The 15,099-nt window shown below is 58.7% G+C and overlaps 2 protein-coding genes and 1 non-coding gene across 8 annotated transcripts; all 3 read right to left on the bottom strand.

Annotated features, from left to right (window-relative positions):
• Positions 1-70: 70 nt before the first annotated feature.
• On the bottom strand, positions 71-2,044 carry C12H12orf57 (chromosome 12 C12orf57 homolog). 2 transcript variants are annotated; one of them, XM_059082611.2, is made up of 3 exons: positions 1,542-2,044; positions 1,068-1,244; positions 71-301 (listed from the first exon to the last, which is right to left on the bottom strand). In XM_059082611.2, exons 1-3 carry the CDS (start codon positions 1,591-1,593, stop codon positions 150-152), a joined length of 381 nt encoding a protein of 126 aa, XP_058938594.1. In that variant the 5' UTR covers positions 1,594-2,044; the 3' UTR covers positions 71-149. The 2 variants fall into 2 exon arrangements, with proteins under 2 accessions (XP_058938594.1, XP_058938592.2); XM_059082609.2 differs by lacking the exon at positions 1,542-2,044 and adding an exon at positions 1,437-1,523.
• Positions 1,857-1,918, bottom strand: LOC131767502 (U7 small nuclear RNA). The gene has a single exon (XR_009338712.1). It is a non-coding gene; the product is annotated as a U7 small nuclear RNA (small nuclear RNA).
• A 712-nt stretch (positions 2,045-2,756) lies between the features above and the next one.
• On the bottom strand, positions 2,757-14,415 carry ATN1 (atrophin 1). Of its 5 annotated transcripts, none has more exons than XM_059082510.2 (10): positions 14,267-14,414; positions 9,823-10,009; positions 9,361-9,549; positions 9,153-9,266; positions 6,484-8,468; positions 6,105-6,321; positions 5,019-5,715; positions 3,993-4,136; positions 3,484-3,664; positions 2,757-3,315 (listed from the first exon to the last, which is right to left on the bottom strand). In XM_059082510.2, the coding sequence occupies exons 2-10, from the start codon at positions 9,847-9,849 to the stop codon at positions 3,282-3,284; spliced, it is 3,588 nt and encodes a 1,195-aa protein (XP_058938493.1). In that variant the 5' UTR covers positions 9,850-10,009; positions 14,267-14,414; the 3' UTR covers positions 2,757-3,281. The 5 variants fall into 5 exon arrangements, with proteins under 5 accessions (XP_058938493.1, XP_058938494.1, XP_058938495.1 ...); XM_059082511.2 differs by having other exon boundaries at positions 6,484-8,465; XM_059082512.2 differs by having other exon boundaries at positions 9,412-9,549; positions 14,267-14,413.
• Between the last annotated feature and the right edge of the window lie 684 nt (positions 14,416-15,099).

Below are 15,099 nucleotides of genomic sequence, written 5' to 3'. Positions count from 1 at the left end.
CAGCCTGAAAGGCAGAGCGCATCAGGCCAGGACGCAGAGGTTGTCAGGGTCACAAAAGACAGACGGCAAGGCGAAGTCATAGGCACATTTATATCCTCCGGAACACCGGGGTCTTCCCTGCCCCAGCAGTGCCACGGGAGGGCCAACCCTCAGGAAGCGGCCACACCGCCACCCGAAGCAGGCCCGTGGGGCGGTAGGGTCATGGGCGGCAGGAACAGCGCCTTCAGCTTGCCCGACAGGCTGGCAATTTCGGGATCCTGGGCTTCGTAAGACTTGACCAAGCGGGCAAACTTAAGGACACCTGCAAAGGGAAACGGGAGCATCAGTCCACACCCCCAGCGGATGGATGTGCCCAAGATGGCAGGAGGGGGCAGCTTGAGCCCGAGTCGCTGGCTACTCTCGCTCTGGCCCCGGGTAGCTGTCTGCAAACCAAGACATATGCAGGCCTCTGCCCTGTGTGGTTTGGATCAACTACTTCCTGGTCTACACTGGGGCACAACTGGATGGGATGCAGTGAATGAAAATATCCCGAAGCAGTGTGCTTCCCACCATCAGGTGAAACATTTTAGCAATTTAATCACAAGACCCCAAAGGATGCACACCCACAAGATCACCAGTCTCTAACCAGGACACGGGAGGGCCCTGGGCCAGCTGGGCTGAATCAATAAACACCCTTGGGGAACACCCTGATCTCACCAAAGAAACTGAACTGCCAACCCTCAGAGATGAGCCGAAACACCTTGGAGGGGCTGCAGAACTGTGCTGTCATGGAGACACCTCACTACAAGCCATCAGAACGGGTTTCAGGTCCAACTCGGCTGTGACCTCCTGCACTTGGTTTATTTCTAGAGTCTGTTTCCTCATCTTAAAATGGGATAACAGTATAATTAATGGTAATTAGAAAACGCACTTCAGACTTCGCTTGGCTCAAGTTCACGAATAGACCCTGGGCTCCGAGTGCCAATACAGTTAGAGTGTGGCTGCCGCCATGTGGCGAGAAAGGGGACTACGGCTCAGAGACCCAAAAGATCCATCGCTGCTCTCTCCTCGAGCCCCTTCCGACCCACCTTCCCCGTCGCAGCTGAAGCCATAAGCTTTGATAACCTCCTGCTGAATCTGCGTGGCCACGGGCAGCACGAATTGCAACATCTTGCCCATGTCGTTACACGCGTTGTCCCGAGCCTCGTCCATGCGCACGGCGTTCTCCGGGGCCGAAAACGCCTGGATCACCTCGGCCAGGACCACTGTGCATCAGACGCATCCCCGGAAGGAGTCCCGGGTACGCATCGGAGCACGGCCGGCGGGCCCAGCGGGGAGCACAAGGAAGAGGACAGAGAATTACTTAACGGGCTGAAACCATAGTAACCCAAAGAAATCGGCCTCCGAACCCCTCGCTCTAGGAGCAAGGACCCTTCTTAAGTGAGAGACTACGGTACCGGGCACCCGCATTTCCCAGCGAAGCTGCAGCCATGTCTCTCGGCCCGGTTCTTCCTCTCGCACTCTTAGCAAAAAGCCCACCGGACAACTAAAAGGTTTCTCACCCTTGGCCTGTTCGGCGCTCAACGCTGCAGCTTGAGCCGAGGCGGACGCCATAGGACAAAAGATGCACGTGCAACGGCGCCAGGGAAACGCCCCGAAGAAACTAGCCGTCTCTCCTAGAGCGGCTCTCGCAGCGGGTGGGGCGGCAGGGAAATTGCATCAGCTGAAGCCGGAAACCTCCTGACACAGCTTCCATTTCTCCACTTTTAACAGCCGATAACGAGTTTGTCGTGAAAAAAAAAAGCAAACCAGCCTACAACCTGAAATTCTTACCACTCATTTAGAACCATTCTACCGTTGAAAACAAGCTAGATGGTGGGGGTTTTCCGGTAAAAACCAGAAAACCTACTAGACAAATTCTAAAAGAGCTGTAACACTGCTAGAACGCACCCTGGAGAGAAGGTGGCATGTCCACCAACTCCACTATTGGTGAGGGTGAGCTCCCATGGCGTCTCCTAATCTTTACTGCTATGCAAGCAATAGGGCACACTGCAACTTTCAGAATGGAAAACAGTATTCAAAAGAACTCTCTTAAATCATTCGTTTCTAGAGTTTGTGAACGTTTGGTACAGGCCTATGCAAATAACTCGATGCCGATTGGCTGAGGAAGAAGCCAGTCACTCCCCTTTAGTTTTTCAGAACGTAGACAGGGATTCGCAGCAGTAAAAGCTTGGCGTTAAAGCAGCTCCCGCGCTTTCCGAAAATGGATTCGTGTTGGGGCGGGGTGCGGGGAAGCTAACGCCCTCTAATTTCCTTTCCCTTCTGGGCGTTTGAAACTGTTACCCACTCCCTCCTCAAACTATAGGGTGGTTAAGACTCCTGGGTTCTGAACGCTTTAACTTATTGCAGCCATGCCCCCCGCACCTCCGCTTCAACACCATTTCTAACTATCCTACGGAAAGGATGCAGGTCTCTGGTGGCCCATAGCTGTGGGACCAGTGGCAGGAGCGCCTCCCAAGTCTGTCCCAGGCCGCCAGCATCCTGACTTGCGGGCCTTGGGAGGAAGGCCAAGGCTGCCATGACGGACCCCGTCAGGGCAGAGCCAGGGCTCCAGGACCCCGGGCTCTTCGAGGTCCCCTCTCCAACTCTCCAGGGGCCCCACCCACCTCCGGGCTAGTCTCCGGTGATCCCACAGCTTTCTCTCCAGGCGTCGCCGCGCAGAGACCCACGCCCCCAACCCACGCCCCGTAGCCCACAAAGAAACAGCCACAGACATCTTCCTGGGGAGTCGTGAGGATGTTTTTGTTTGGTGGGTTTTGTTTGGGATGTTTTTTAAAGAGCGTCATATAGATATTTATATATATAAATTATTAATGTGGGGGAAGGGCAAGGGGCATACATCGCAGTGGGGGGCGCGCACACGGGGGCTGGGGATGGGGCAGGGGCGGCACACGATGCTACGAAAAACAGCCACATCTAACAGATGAAATAATCACACCAAGGGGTGGGGGAGAGGCGGTGGCCACGGGGATGGAGCGTGGGGGTGGGGGGGAGAAAGGCGGGGGCCAAGGGAGAGGGACCTGGTCCAAGATGCTGCGCGCTTTCCGCCCTCACCCCCGCCCCCTCCCCACCTCCGCACACCGCAGGAGCCTTGGCCTTCCATCTGTCCCTTCCTCCTCCCTTCTGCAGAGGCCCAGGCCCTGGGACGGAGCGGCACCCCCCTCCGCTCTGAGTGGCAGGCCGGGAGGAAGGCCTCCTGGGTCCAGATGCAAGGGCCACGGGTGCTCTCTTGATCGCAGGTTCTACAGCGGCTTGTCGCTTTCCTTCTTCAGGTGACTGGGGGAAGAGGGGTTCAGATCAGGGACTGAGAGACTCAGGTCCATCCTGACCCGGCCTCTCTCACAGAGGACGGTGGGGAAGGGGGCCGCTCCCACGGGAGCCACACCCCATCCCAGGCGGGCTGCGCTGCGTCCCCTCCGGCTAGCCTAGGGCGCCCTGCGGTACCTGTAGTAGTCCTCCTGGGCGGGGAGCGGTACACTGTGCAGCGGGTGATGGGCGTGCAGCCACTGCTGCTGCTCCAGCGCCAAGCGCTGCAGCTCAGCAGACTGCGCGTGCATGGCCTGCAGCTGGTGGGCTGCTGACATCGGGGCAGAGAGGGAGGCTGGCAGGTCCCGGTAAGGAGCAGCTGTGGGCAGGAAGGGCAGGGGCCACGTGACTGATGGCGTACTGAAGTAGCCAGCCGCTTTCCATACAGAGGAACTGCCACTAATCAACTTGGGTGACGGCCAGTCCAGCAAGTTGCCAGGGGTGGTTAGGATTCAGGCCTCTTAGCCTGGCCCTAAAACCTATGCCTCTCTTGGGCAGGGCCTCAGCCCTCCCACTCCCATTCCCAGCTCCTCTGGGTACCTCCTCATCTCTCCCCAAGCCCAACCAGGCCAATCCCACCACCTAACTGCCTCCTTTCGGCCCTTCCGTCATGAGACCTTCCCCAAGCCCGAGACCTCCATCCTTACCAAAGAGCTGGTGACGAAGAACTTCGTTCTCGTGCAGAGGGTGAGGAAGAAGGGGGTTGGGGAGGGTCCCAGCTGGGTAGGGGATCCGGGTAAGGTGAGACCCTGAGGCCAGGGGGTCAATGAGAGGGTGCACCGAGGCAGAGGCTGGAGGGTAGAGAAGAGGAAGGTGTCACCAGAGGGAGGTTTGGGGAAAGCCATGCATTTGGGTGAAGGCATCCACGCCTGGGACGAGAGGTGGACAGTCACACACTGGGAGATCCAGTGGATCAAGGAGGCACAATGGAGGAACGAGGGGCCCGGGAGATGGACAGGACAAGACCCTACTGCAGCGGGGATGTGCCGATGGCAGAGGACAGGAGATTACAGCTGTCAGAGGGACCTGAGGAATAGGGAGGGAGGAGTGGACTGTTGAGACGGACGAGGATAGGAAGTTTAGGAAATGAGACGGGGAGGAGCTTAAAAGAGAGAAAGCGCAAGGAGCCTGCAATGAACATGACCGTGAGGCTAGATGGGGCAGTGTTCTGACAATAAGAAATGCAGTGAAAAGACAGTGAGTAAAGCTCGTTGTCAACTGTGATCCCACAACCAGAGCCACAAGGCTCCTTCCAGAAGGTCACAGATCTAGAGGCAGAGAGGAACATGAAACACCTCCGCCAGGGAGGGGAGAAGATGGCAAGGAACAAGAGTTGAATCCAGAGGAAGAAGAAAATAGTTATGTGAAGGGCTCAGAGACAGGGGCTGTGAGGGGAGGAAGACCGTGCTCCTTCAAAGGTTTCCACCTTGGGCCTCTATTGTGGGTGGGCACCAGACCTGAAGAGGGCTGGGGTGTGGGGAAGGGTCTCCGTGGCAAGGCTGGGGCAGGAGGAGACAGGCTGCGAAGGCAAAGACCAGGGCAGCAATCTCAGGAGAGAGGCTCAGGCCAGACGTGGGGAGGGAAGTCCTGGCCCAAGGAACAGAAGCACCCGGTCACTTGCCAGGGGGGCAAGGTGGCCTCAAAGGGCCTGGGCAAGGAAGCAGGAGTCTCACCTGCATGGATGGCATCCTGCTGGTGGAGGTGCAGGTGAGAGTGGATGTGAGAGTGCTGGTGGTGATGGGGGGTCACGTTGAGCATCTGCAGCCGGGCCAGCGGGTCGTTGCCCAGGGCAGCCACCCTTTCTGCATGCTGCCTCTCAGCTGCCAGACGCTCCGCGTAGGACATGTCAGGCCGCAGGGCTGGCCCAGCTGCCAGCGCTAGACGTTCTCTCTCCAGGGGCCCCAGGCTCGGATGAAAGGGGAAAGGGTGCAAGCCAGGTGGGCCAGGCTGCAGAGCCAGGCCCCCGTGTCGGGGGAAGGGATCCAGGCCTGGCCCAGGGACCCCGTGTAGGGGTTCCAGCTCACTAGGCTTCACCTCGAAGCCAGGCTTGAGGCGGTCACGCAGGTCTCGTTCACGGGCTTCCCGCTCCCTCTCCCGGGCTGCTGGGTCACTGCTGTACAGGGCCGGGACATTGTAACCCAGGAGCCCCGGGTCCACTGCCCCCAGGGGCACGTAGAATGGATGGTTGCGATTTCCAGGAGACATGACGTGGGGCCGGGCATATTCACTGAGGGTGCGCAGGGCTGGAGTGTCGGGACCCAGGTAGGGGGGCACTGTAGCCACAGCACTGCCCGGCTCAAATGGAGGGCGATGGGGCACTGGGCCGAGAGGTGGGCACTCCACTGGAGCACGGCCCTCCTGAGCCAACTTCTGTGGGATACACGGAGAAGCGGGGTCAAAATGGCAGGTTTGAAAAGAGGTGGCTGGTCCTGGTCCTCAGCTGCTCATGTCTCAGCATTGAATACCTAAAGCTTCAACTTATTGGAACTCAGCCCTCCAGGGACTTCCCTGCCCCTTCTCTTCCTATGTAGGTCAGTGGCTCTTCCTGCGATCCACAGGTACTCTGACCTGAGCTTGCCTTCCTCCAGCCCAGAGATGCAATTCCTCCCGCTGGAATCCTTTGGTCTCCATTTCCTGGGCTGCAGTGGCTCCTCCTCTCCGACAGGTGGCGCATGACCCCCATCCCCACCCCTCGAGCCTCCCCGAGTTGCGTAGAGGGCGGGCCAGAGGCGGGAGGCGGCGCGCGGTGACGCACTCACCACGCTGCGTTCCAGCTCGCGCTCCTTTTCGCGCTCGCGCTCCTTCTCGCGTTCCCGCTCGCGCTCCTTTTCTTCGCGCGCGCGCTGCTCGGCCTCGCGCCGCACCTTCTCCACCAGGTCGGCTCGCTTCTTGGCCAGCTTGGAGCCCTCCAGCGGCACGAAGTACAGATCGCTGCGCGCGCACGAGTTAAAGCCGCGGTCCAGGTGTTTGTTGAACCTGCCGGGCGCGGAGGCAGCGCGCGCTCAGCCCCTGCGAGCGGCCCCGCACCAGAGGCCGAGACCAGGGTCTGGAGTACTTTGAAAAGCACCACACGAACGAACGCAAGGCCCGTCCCGCGCCCGCCACCCCCACCCCCACCCTCACCCCCCCGCCGCTCACCTGGCCGACTGGCTGGCGTGGCTGGGCACGTCTACCACCTTGGGAGGGGGCGAGGGGCTGCGGGCCGGGGGCGCCGGGCTCTCGGGGGTCTCATATTCCTCAGCCGGCTCCTGTTTGATCTGCGTGGCGCTCAGGGGCGGCCCTGAGGCGGGGGCCGCAGGCGGTGGTGGCAGGGATGACAGGCCCGAGGGCCCCGCAGGCGGCAGCGGCCCGGGCCCCACCGTGGGCGAGCCCGGCTTGAAGGTCCCAGGGCCTGCGGGCGGCGAGGCGCCTCGGTAGCTCGGTGGGGTCCCCGTTCGGAAGGAGGGCGGGGACCCCGGCTTGTATCCGGGCGGGGTGGCTGTCTTGTAGGCCCCTGGGGACGGGGCTCGCTTGCCATACGGTGGGGGCCCAGGTGGGGAGGCTGTCTTGTAGCCTGCTGGCGAGGAAGCCACTGTGGCAATGACCGTGGAAAGCGTAGACGAGGAGGTGGTGACCGGAGGCACCGGTGGGAAGGGGTAGGGCGCCCCTTGGGGGCCCTGGGAAGGAGAGGGGTGTGAACACGGGTAGGACCCTTGAGAGGAGGAAGAGGCATTGGAAGAATTAGAGGCTGGGGGGCCGCTGGGACCTGCTTGGCTGTAGGCCACCTGGCTGTGAGGTGGAGGCAGGTGTGCGGGCCCTGGTGGGTAGGGCCTCAGAGACCCCAGGGAGGGAGACATGGCATAGGGGTGTGCGTGGTGGGAGCTACCGCTCTCCAGGGGGTGAGGATATGCCCCCGGTGGAGGGGGCCCAGAGCCCCCATGATGTTGTTGCTGCTGCTGCTGTTGCTGGTGGTGGTGGTGATGTGTCGGGACTGGTGGGTGGGCAGTGGATTGGCCTCCAGCTGAAGGAGGGAGGGGGCCTGGGTGGGCATTGCTGTTGGCCAAGAGGCGGCCATAGGGAGGAGGCGGAGGGGGACCCTGGCTCCACACAGCTTGGGATGGGAGAGAAGGCTGAGTATACTTGGGTGGCTGATTGGAGACAGAGAGGCTGGTGGGGGGAGGAAAGGAGTGGGGATAACTGGGCAGTGCCTGGGAAGCTGGGTACTGGGAGGCCGAGGCCGAGGCAGAAGAACTGGAAGAGGAGGCTGCTGCAGAGCTGCTGCTAGAGGACGAATAAGGATACCTCATTGGTGGGGCGGCAGCAGAAGAGGTGGACGCAGGGGGCAAAGGGTGGGGTGAGGGAGCAAGAGTGGGGCCCTTGTCTGGGCCGGGAGGAAGTCCACCCATACCCTGCCCCATGGCATGGGGAGAGGGCAGATGCCCAGCTAGCGGCTGGGCCCCCAGGCCAGGAGGAGAGGCGGAGGCATTGTTAAGGGGTCTCAGGGCAGGCGGGGGAGGCAGGTTTGGTGTCACATGGGGGAAAGTGGCCGGTGGTGGAGCAGACGGTAGGTTTCCACCACCAGCTGGAGTGTTGGGGGGCTTTGTTGGGGGAGCACCACCAGCCCCAGAGCCTGATATTGAAATGGGGGTGGGGGGCTGGGGGTGCTGCTTACCCCCACTAGGGGCCCCCACTGAAGTGGCAGCCCCTCCCCCCTTGGGGCCCACTGGGGGTCCAGACAGAACTCCTCCACCAGCACCCCCAGGATAGAGCTGTGGATGAGGGGGAGGGGCCCCTGGAGGAACCTGGAACATTCGAGATGTGGGAGGCTCCATGGGAGCATGATACCCAGTGGGTGTCCCAGAAGGATGGGATTCAAAGCCAGGCTCTGGCTGTCGGGGGGTGCTATCTGGAGGGGGAGGGGAGGGAGGAAAGAGTGGAGGTGGATGGTAGGGGCGGGCTGGGCCCTGGGACAGGCCAGAAGACGAGTCGGAGTCATTCTCCACGCTTCCAGGGCTGTAGATACTGGGGGACGTGCTTCGGTTATCCTGGTCGATATCCCTAGGGTCGCTGCTGCCATCATCATTGAGGCTCCGCCCATCCAAACTATCCAGATCCGAGGGAGACTGTGGCCGAGGGAGCTCCTGCTGTAGAAGAGGGAGGGCCATTTTTCCCTTTCCTTTTCTTTCCTTGCTTCTGGATTTGGGGCCTCCCTCGCACAAAATAACCTCCGGCTCACAGCACACCACGGCACCACGATGCGATGAGTACTCTTACTAGAGCCCCTCTCCCTGCCATCCGGGGATCCCCCCCTCTCCGCACCGTCTCTGCTGCTCCCCAGCAGCCGTCTGAGTTCCCTCCTCAAGTGTCCATCTCTAGCACCTTCTCCCAATCCACAGCTGAACCCAAATCCCTGTCTTCCACCAGCCCATCTGCCATCCTCTCATCTACCCCTTTCACTAAACATCCCAGAAACCACTGGTCCTTTAAAAGACCACTTCTGCATGCTCCTTATGATTTATTTGTTCCTTCCACTGAGACTCCTCAACCTGGATCTCCTCCCCAGCCCCTGCGCGAAAGGCAGCACCCAGAAAAGGAGGGCTAGAATCCCCACACTCTCCAGTCCCCTTCTGGCCCTGCCTCCTCATCTGACAGTCTGGCCAAAGCCCTAACCATCTGACTGACACATGGACAGGCTACTTTAATAAGCACTAGGATAAGACTTTTCTCTCATATACCAGGCAAAACGAAAATAAGACCTGTGAGCAAAAGGAAGTTGGGGTGGAAGAACGGTCAGAAAATGGGTCAGGATGGCTGCAAGGGTCTCCCACCTCAGTTTTGGTCTTTTTGGGCGCGTTGGTCTCCTCACTTTCACTCTCCGAGATCTCCTCACTCCGGCCCTGCTTGCTGACCTTTGGGGTGGAGGCTTCCTCTACTCGGGCCTTCTGTTAGAGAGAAAGAAAATTCCTGTCCTATACCTCCCGAGCTCCACCGGTACCCTCAGCCAGACAGGAAGTTCCCCCCAACACACATACACACCATCAGCCCTGGTGCCTGGGCATCCTGTTGCAGGACATGGGGACAGAATACCTTGGCCGTCTGCCTAGACTTCTCGGCTTTGCCATCGCTGCTGGACGTGCTGACCCCTCCAGGGGAGGCCCGGCCCCTCGATCTCAGTTCTTCCCGGGGCCCAGGGGCCTCTTTCTTCCGTCCACTCCTCATTGACATCTGAGGGAGAAGGAAGCAAGCAGATAATGTCGTTTTCTACATTGCACCTCACTTTATCATGTGCCTTATTTCTACTCTTCCCCTCCAGTGGGTGTCCCAGAAGGATGGGGTTCAAAGCCAGGCTCGTCTCCTGGGGGGTGGAGGTGCTGCCTGGTGGTGAAAGAGAGGGAGGAAAGAGTGGAGCTGGGTGGCAGGGGCGGGCTGGGCCCTGGGACAGGCCAGAAGCTTCCCTGGCCTTGATCTTTCGTGTTTCTCATTTTAGCTCCTACTCACTGAGTCTTTATTCTGTCGTGTCTTCATTCTTCAGGCTGTGGAGACCCCATTCTCCTCCGCCTGGGCAGCTGAATACAGAAACTTATCTGCTTCACCCTAAGGTCCCCACAGCTGTGGCCTAGGAAGCAGGATCTCCAAGTTTCCAGTACAGGCACCTGGAACTCACACGGTCTGTTTTCAGTGAAGCCTGTTGGGAAAAGACCATCAGAGTCTCCAAATTGGGGAACACTGGTCTGAAGGGGACACCACCGTGCCTGTCAAGGGGCTGAGTAAGCAGCCCAGCCATGAGACACTGCTGGCATGCCCACGGGCCGTCCCAGCCACCTGTGAGGGTGACTCTGCCGGCAATAGCATCCCTTTCATCTCGTGGGAAGGCAGGAAACGCCGAGGTGCCTGTGCACCCAGTTCAGGAGATCACGGCTTCAGCCTTCGTGATCCCTGGGAAAAATAGACGCACGCACGCGAACTCCACAGAGCCTTTGAGAGGAGCGTAAAGAAACGCAGCTGGAGTATTAGCTAATCTGTGGAGTACCTTCTTTACATCAAGCCCTTACATGTACAATTTCATTTAATATTTACAACCAACCCTGAAAAGGGGGTATTCTGATTATCCCCGTCATATAGGTGAAGAAACCGAGGCTCAAAGATTGTGACTGCGACTTGCCCAACTTCGTGTGATAAATACACAGTGAGGAACCAGTGACAGCACCAGCATCAAGCCCCGTCTCCCTGACTTCAAAGCCCATGCTCGCTCTTTAGTACTTAGCTGTGCTCTCATCAGAAGTTGGTGGGGAGAACTCTCAGAAGGCCTAGATCAGTCCCAGAGATATGAAAAGAATCTTTTTTCACATCAGAGTAGGTGGGAGAACAATGTCCCATTCTACAATGCAAAGGCACACAGCCCGACCGAGCCCAAGACCAAGCCTAGGTATCCCCAAAGTGTCGAACTTCAATTCTGAGAGTCTCGTAGGATCCCTGCTCTAGTGCTTGCGTGCCCTATGGCTAGAGGAGAAGTCAAGGCTCTCACTCTACCAGCCCAATCAGTGAATGTCAGTGGGTAAACAAGGCAAACGTACACATTTGTAAGCCTGTCTTCCCACCTGGCTTAGACAGGGACTCACACCTCCTCACAGCCCATCCACATATCTCCATCTACATAGCCAGCAATTTCCATTTGCACTTCTTTGTATTTTTTTTCTTTTCTTTTTTTTTTTGTATTTCTTGCTAAGTGTCACATCTCTCCATATTACTAACCGTAAGATCTTTTGAGAACAAAAATGGTATCTTCTTACTGTTTTCTTCCTTTCTGTATTCCCCACAGATGTCATGTATATATGGATGTTCTGGTCTGTTCTTGCTACTGACCTTTAAACCTACTAACTTCGGTAGGTCTTCTCGAATGAAGCGCTGCTGGCTTCAGTGGAAATGGAGTAGGCTTAGCCGCCTATTCGGAGTTAGTTAGGAGGCCTGGCTAGGGAAATAGCCTTTCTACATGCTGTAGCATATTTTTCCCAAGGAATACAGAGTAAATACCTCTCACTCACCTCCACTGAACCCTACTGAGGCATGCAGTGAGGGGTGAGCCTAACCTTTCCAGGAAACTTAATAACAATTTACCTACTTAGAGTCCCGCCCGAACTAGCTGGGACGGAGGGCGCGGCCCCCCCCCCCCCCCCCCCGCATCTTCTGAACTTACAGCTGATGCTCTGCTCAGTACACCAGCCATTTCTCTTCCATTACAACATTTTTGAGTTGTTGTGTGAATTGGTTTTCAAATACTGTCAACCCCCCAAAAACCCAAAGAACAAAACCCAACATAACAAAAGGGGAAAACAATCCTAACCAAAGCACAAGAGAGGTGACTGTGACTGGTGTGTCTTTGCCAGGCCCTTAAAGGAGGGTGCTCATCTCTCCTTCCTATCACAGAACCTGTTCATGGTTGGTGAGAGGGGATCCAAAAGGTCAGAGAAAGGCAGGGATGCACCTGAAGAACAGAGCAAGCCTCGCGTGACCCTCCCCCACCTCAACTTCTTTAATCAGTTAAAATCTGATAAAATTAGCAATGAGTAGCTCTGAAGGAGAAAAGCAGTCATAAAAGGGTAGGTGACCCCAGGGAGAAGGAGTGGCAGGAGAGAGAAGGAGGTAGGGTTGGGTTATATATACATTGGGGTATATATACATGTGTGTATATATATATACATGGAGCATGTGTTAGCACCAACAAGCTGAGCTAAACTCCTTCCTGTCCTAGTAGCCGGTCACTGTAACTCCGCTCTATCTACAAGCACCTACTATGTGTCTGCAAAACACTAAGCACATTCACCTTCAGCACCTTACTGCAAAAACAAAAGGATAGAGGCCAGATTGCGGAAGTGAAAACATGAAAAATAGGGAAAGAGTCTCTAAGTAAGAACAAGAAAAGAAGGGAGAAATCTGAGGAGGCTGTCTGAAGGAATACACTCGAGGCACAAGGCTTTCTAGGATGGGCTTGCAGGGTGAATTCCAGGATCTTCGGCCCAGCCTCCACCATCATTCCAGACCTGCCAGACTCACAAACCAGTCCTAGATAACAGTGCAGCCCAGACCAGCAGATAACAAGGCACTGGCCTAAGCCTTAGAATGTACAGTTGTCAGAGGGGCCTCAGATATCATCTTATCTATAATCCCTTCATCTGACAATGAAGCTGAGGCTCAAAGAAAGAGAAGTGACTTGCCCAAGGTCAGTTAGTTAGAGGTACAGCCAGGACTAGACCCAGGTCTCCTGGCTCCGGTTCTGGAGCATTTCCACTACACCAGGCTGTTCCACAGCCCTCTCCCCTGGGCCACCCTCACCTAGGATGGGCTTGGAGAGCCCAGCCATTACCCACAAGGTCAGAGAAACAGAGGTCCAAGGTTAGCTGAGGGAAGGGGTCACTGTGGGGATAGTCTGGGGAAGACGAAAAGGGATACTTGGGAAGGAAGATTCAAGTTTAAGAAAATGGAAGAATACCCGTGCAAAGAAGCAAAAAGACTATACAAAAAGTCCCTAATAATGAACTGCCAAAAGATGGTATAACTTGGAACAGGAGCATTTCTATCCCCCCACCATGCCTAAAGGGAGGGTCTTAGAGAAACAACTATGACCTGCAAGTAATATGTCTACCTGTTCCTAAAGACAGCTGGGTGGAAGGGGGTGGACCCCTTGGGGAACCTCCTCTCCATGAGCAGCACCAGAAACATCCTCCAGAACCCAGCCAAGAGTTCCAAGGGCATAGCCAAAAGCCCAGATCAAGATTCTGAACCCCCATCTATTAGACATCCCGCTGGATCATTGCCAAGGCAACAAAATGGCAGAACCTGCCCCTCAACAGTCCATCCTAGGGGTCCATCTGCCAGCAACTCCCCCTACAGTTCCAAAGCAACTCCTGTCCTCCTACAGCACCCTCAGGGAAGGGAGCTTAAGAGTACCTACCCCAGTAGAAATAAGTCCCCGCATAAAGGGAAATCTCTGAGCACAAAACAGTAATGAAGATCCACCCCCTCTTAAGGAAACCACAGCTAGAGGGGCAGTGGGTGCTCTGGGGACTTGAGGATGGGGTTCACAACTTGTTTGGAGTGCCTATAAGACTGCCCAATTCTCTCCTCTGTTTCCACCCTCCCAGAAACCCTTGCTCCCTAACTCTCCCTTCGGGGTTCCAGTCTTCCTCCTCATCAGTTGCAGGAGGACCCACACGACTGGGCCCCAGTGTGCCCCTCTCCAAGAAGTACCTGTGCCTGAGATTGGAAAAACAAGGTCAGAGGTGACCCGGGGTAGGGGAAAGAAAATTGAGTCACAAAGGCATCACTCTCCCACTTCCACCCGGGAACACGCCGGGTTCTTCTTCCCAAAGGCGGCCCTCTCAGAGCCCCCGTTTCCCCAGGTTCCATTCTCCTCCCTCATCAACTACAATCCCTCTCTTCCCACCTACCACACCCCTTCCCCATTTCCCAGCTCCCTTCTACACCTAGCACCCCGAACCCCGGGCTCTGAAACCCGGGTTCTGGGCCTTTGGGGCTTTTCCTGGAGTCCTCAGGCCCCACCTCGCTGCCATCTCTCCATTCCTTTTTGCCTTCGCCCCGAAGCCCCTTCACGGGCATCCCATTTTTCCTCCGCCGACCCTCCAGCTCGGGGTTCCTCTTTGGGTCCCAGGGTCCTGGCTACCCTCCGGCCCCATCAGCCCTCCTCCTGAGATCCTCCCACCTTCCCTATCCTCCGGGTGCCCCGGCCCCCATCCCTCCTCGGGGGCCGGCCCCACCCCCTGAGCCCCCAGCCTCAGGCCAGGCAAGGCCCGCAGTGGGGGACCGGCTCGGGGAAAATAACAAATGGAGGCGGCGGCGGCGGGAGGGGGAACTACGAGGGGTGGGGGTGGGGAGCCGCGGGCCAGAGCCCGGGCGGGCCCGAGGCCCGAGCCGCGGCAGATCTTACCTGGTTGTAGCTCGGGACGGTTGGCTGGCTCCGAGCGGGATTCGGGGCTCCGGCGCCTCCGGGGGGCGGCGGCGGCCGCTCCCCCGCCCCCCTCTCCTCTTCCCGGCTTCAGTCGCCGCCGCGACGGCGGCGGCGGCGGCCCCGACCCCCCCGGAGGGCGGCCCCCATCCCCCCTTCTACCCCACCTGGCCCGGATCGCCCGCCCGCCTCCGGAGCAAATCCCGATCCCCGCTCTCGCTCGGCCCCTCCCCAGGCCCGCCGCCTCCCCAGGCCACCCGGAACGCCCGGGCCGCGCAGCCCGCCCCCGCCGCGCCGCCGCCCGCCCCCGCGGCCCCGCTGGCGCTCCGCTCAGCTCCGACCCGCCGCCCGTCGCCCGCCGCCCGCGCCCGCCCCGCGCAGCCCGCAGTCGCGCGATCCCCGGCCCCCTAGGCGGCCTCCGCCCGCGGCCCCCGCCCCTTCCCGGGCGGTCGTCTCCCTTGCCCCCTCCTGGCCCCTCCCGGAGGCCGGCGGTCCCCCCGAAACGGGTCCCGGCCCCAGGCCCCGGCCCGACGCGGGGCTGCGGGCGGGCGGGTTGGGCTGCGCGTCCGGCGACTCGCACAGGAAAGCGGACGGCGAAGGGAGGGAGCTTGGGAGAGGGGGATGGGAGAAGGGAGGAAGAGGGAGAAGGAGGGAGCGCGGAGGAACGGAGGAGAGAGGGGCCGGGAGGGAGCCGCTAGGGAGGGAGGGAGCGCGAGGCGAGCGGCGAGGCGAGGGGGGGAGGGGGATCCGGAGAGGGGGAGGCGCCGTGCGAGTTGTCAGAGACCGAGGCCGAGGGGGCCTGGGCGCGGGGAGGG

This window comes from Kogia breviceps, chromosome 12 (genome assembly GCF_026419965.1).
Source record: "Kogia breviceps isolate mKogBre1 chromosome 12, mKogBre1 haplotype 1, whole genome shotgun sequence".
NCBI lineage: Eukaryota > Metazoa > Chordata > Mammalia > Artiodactyla > Physeteridae > Kogia > Kogia breviceps.
The sequence above is the reverse complement of the archived record's forward strand: the minus strand, read 5'-3'. Positions and strand labels throughout refer to the sequence as shown.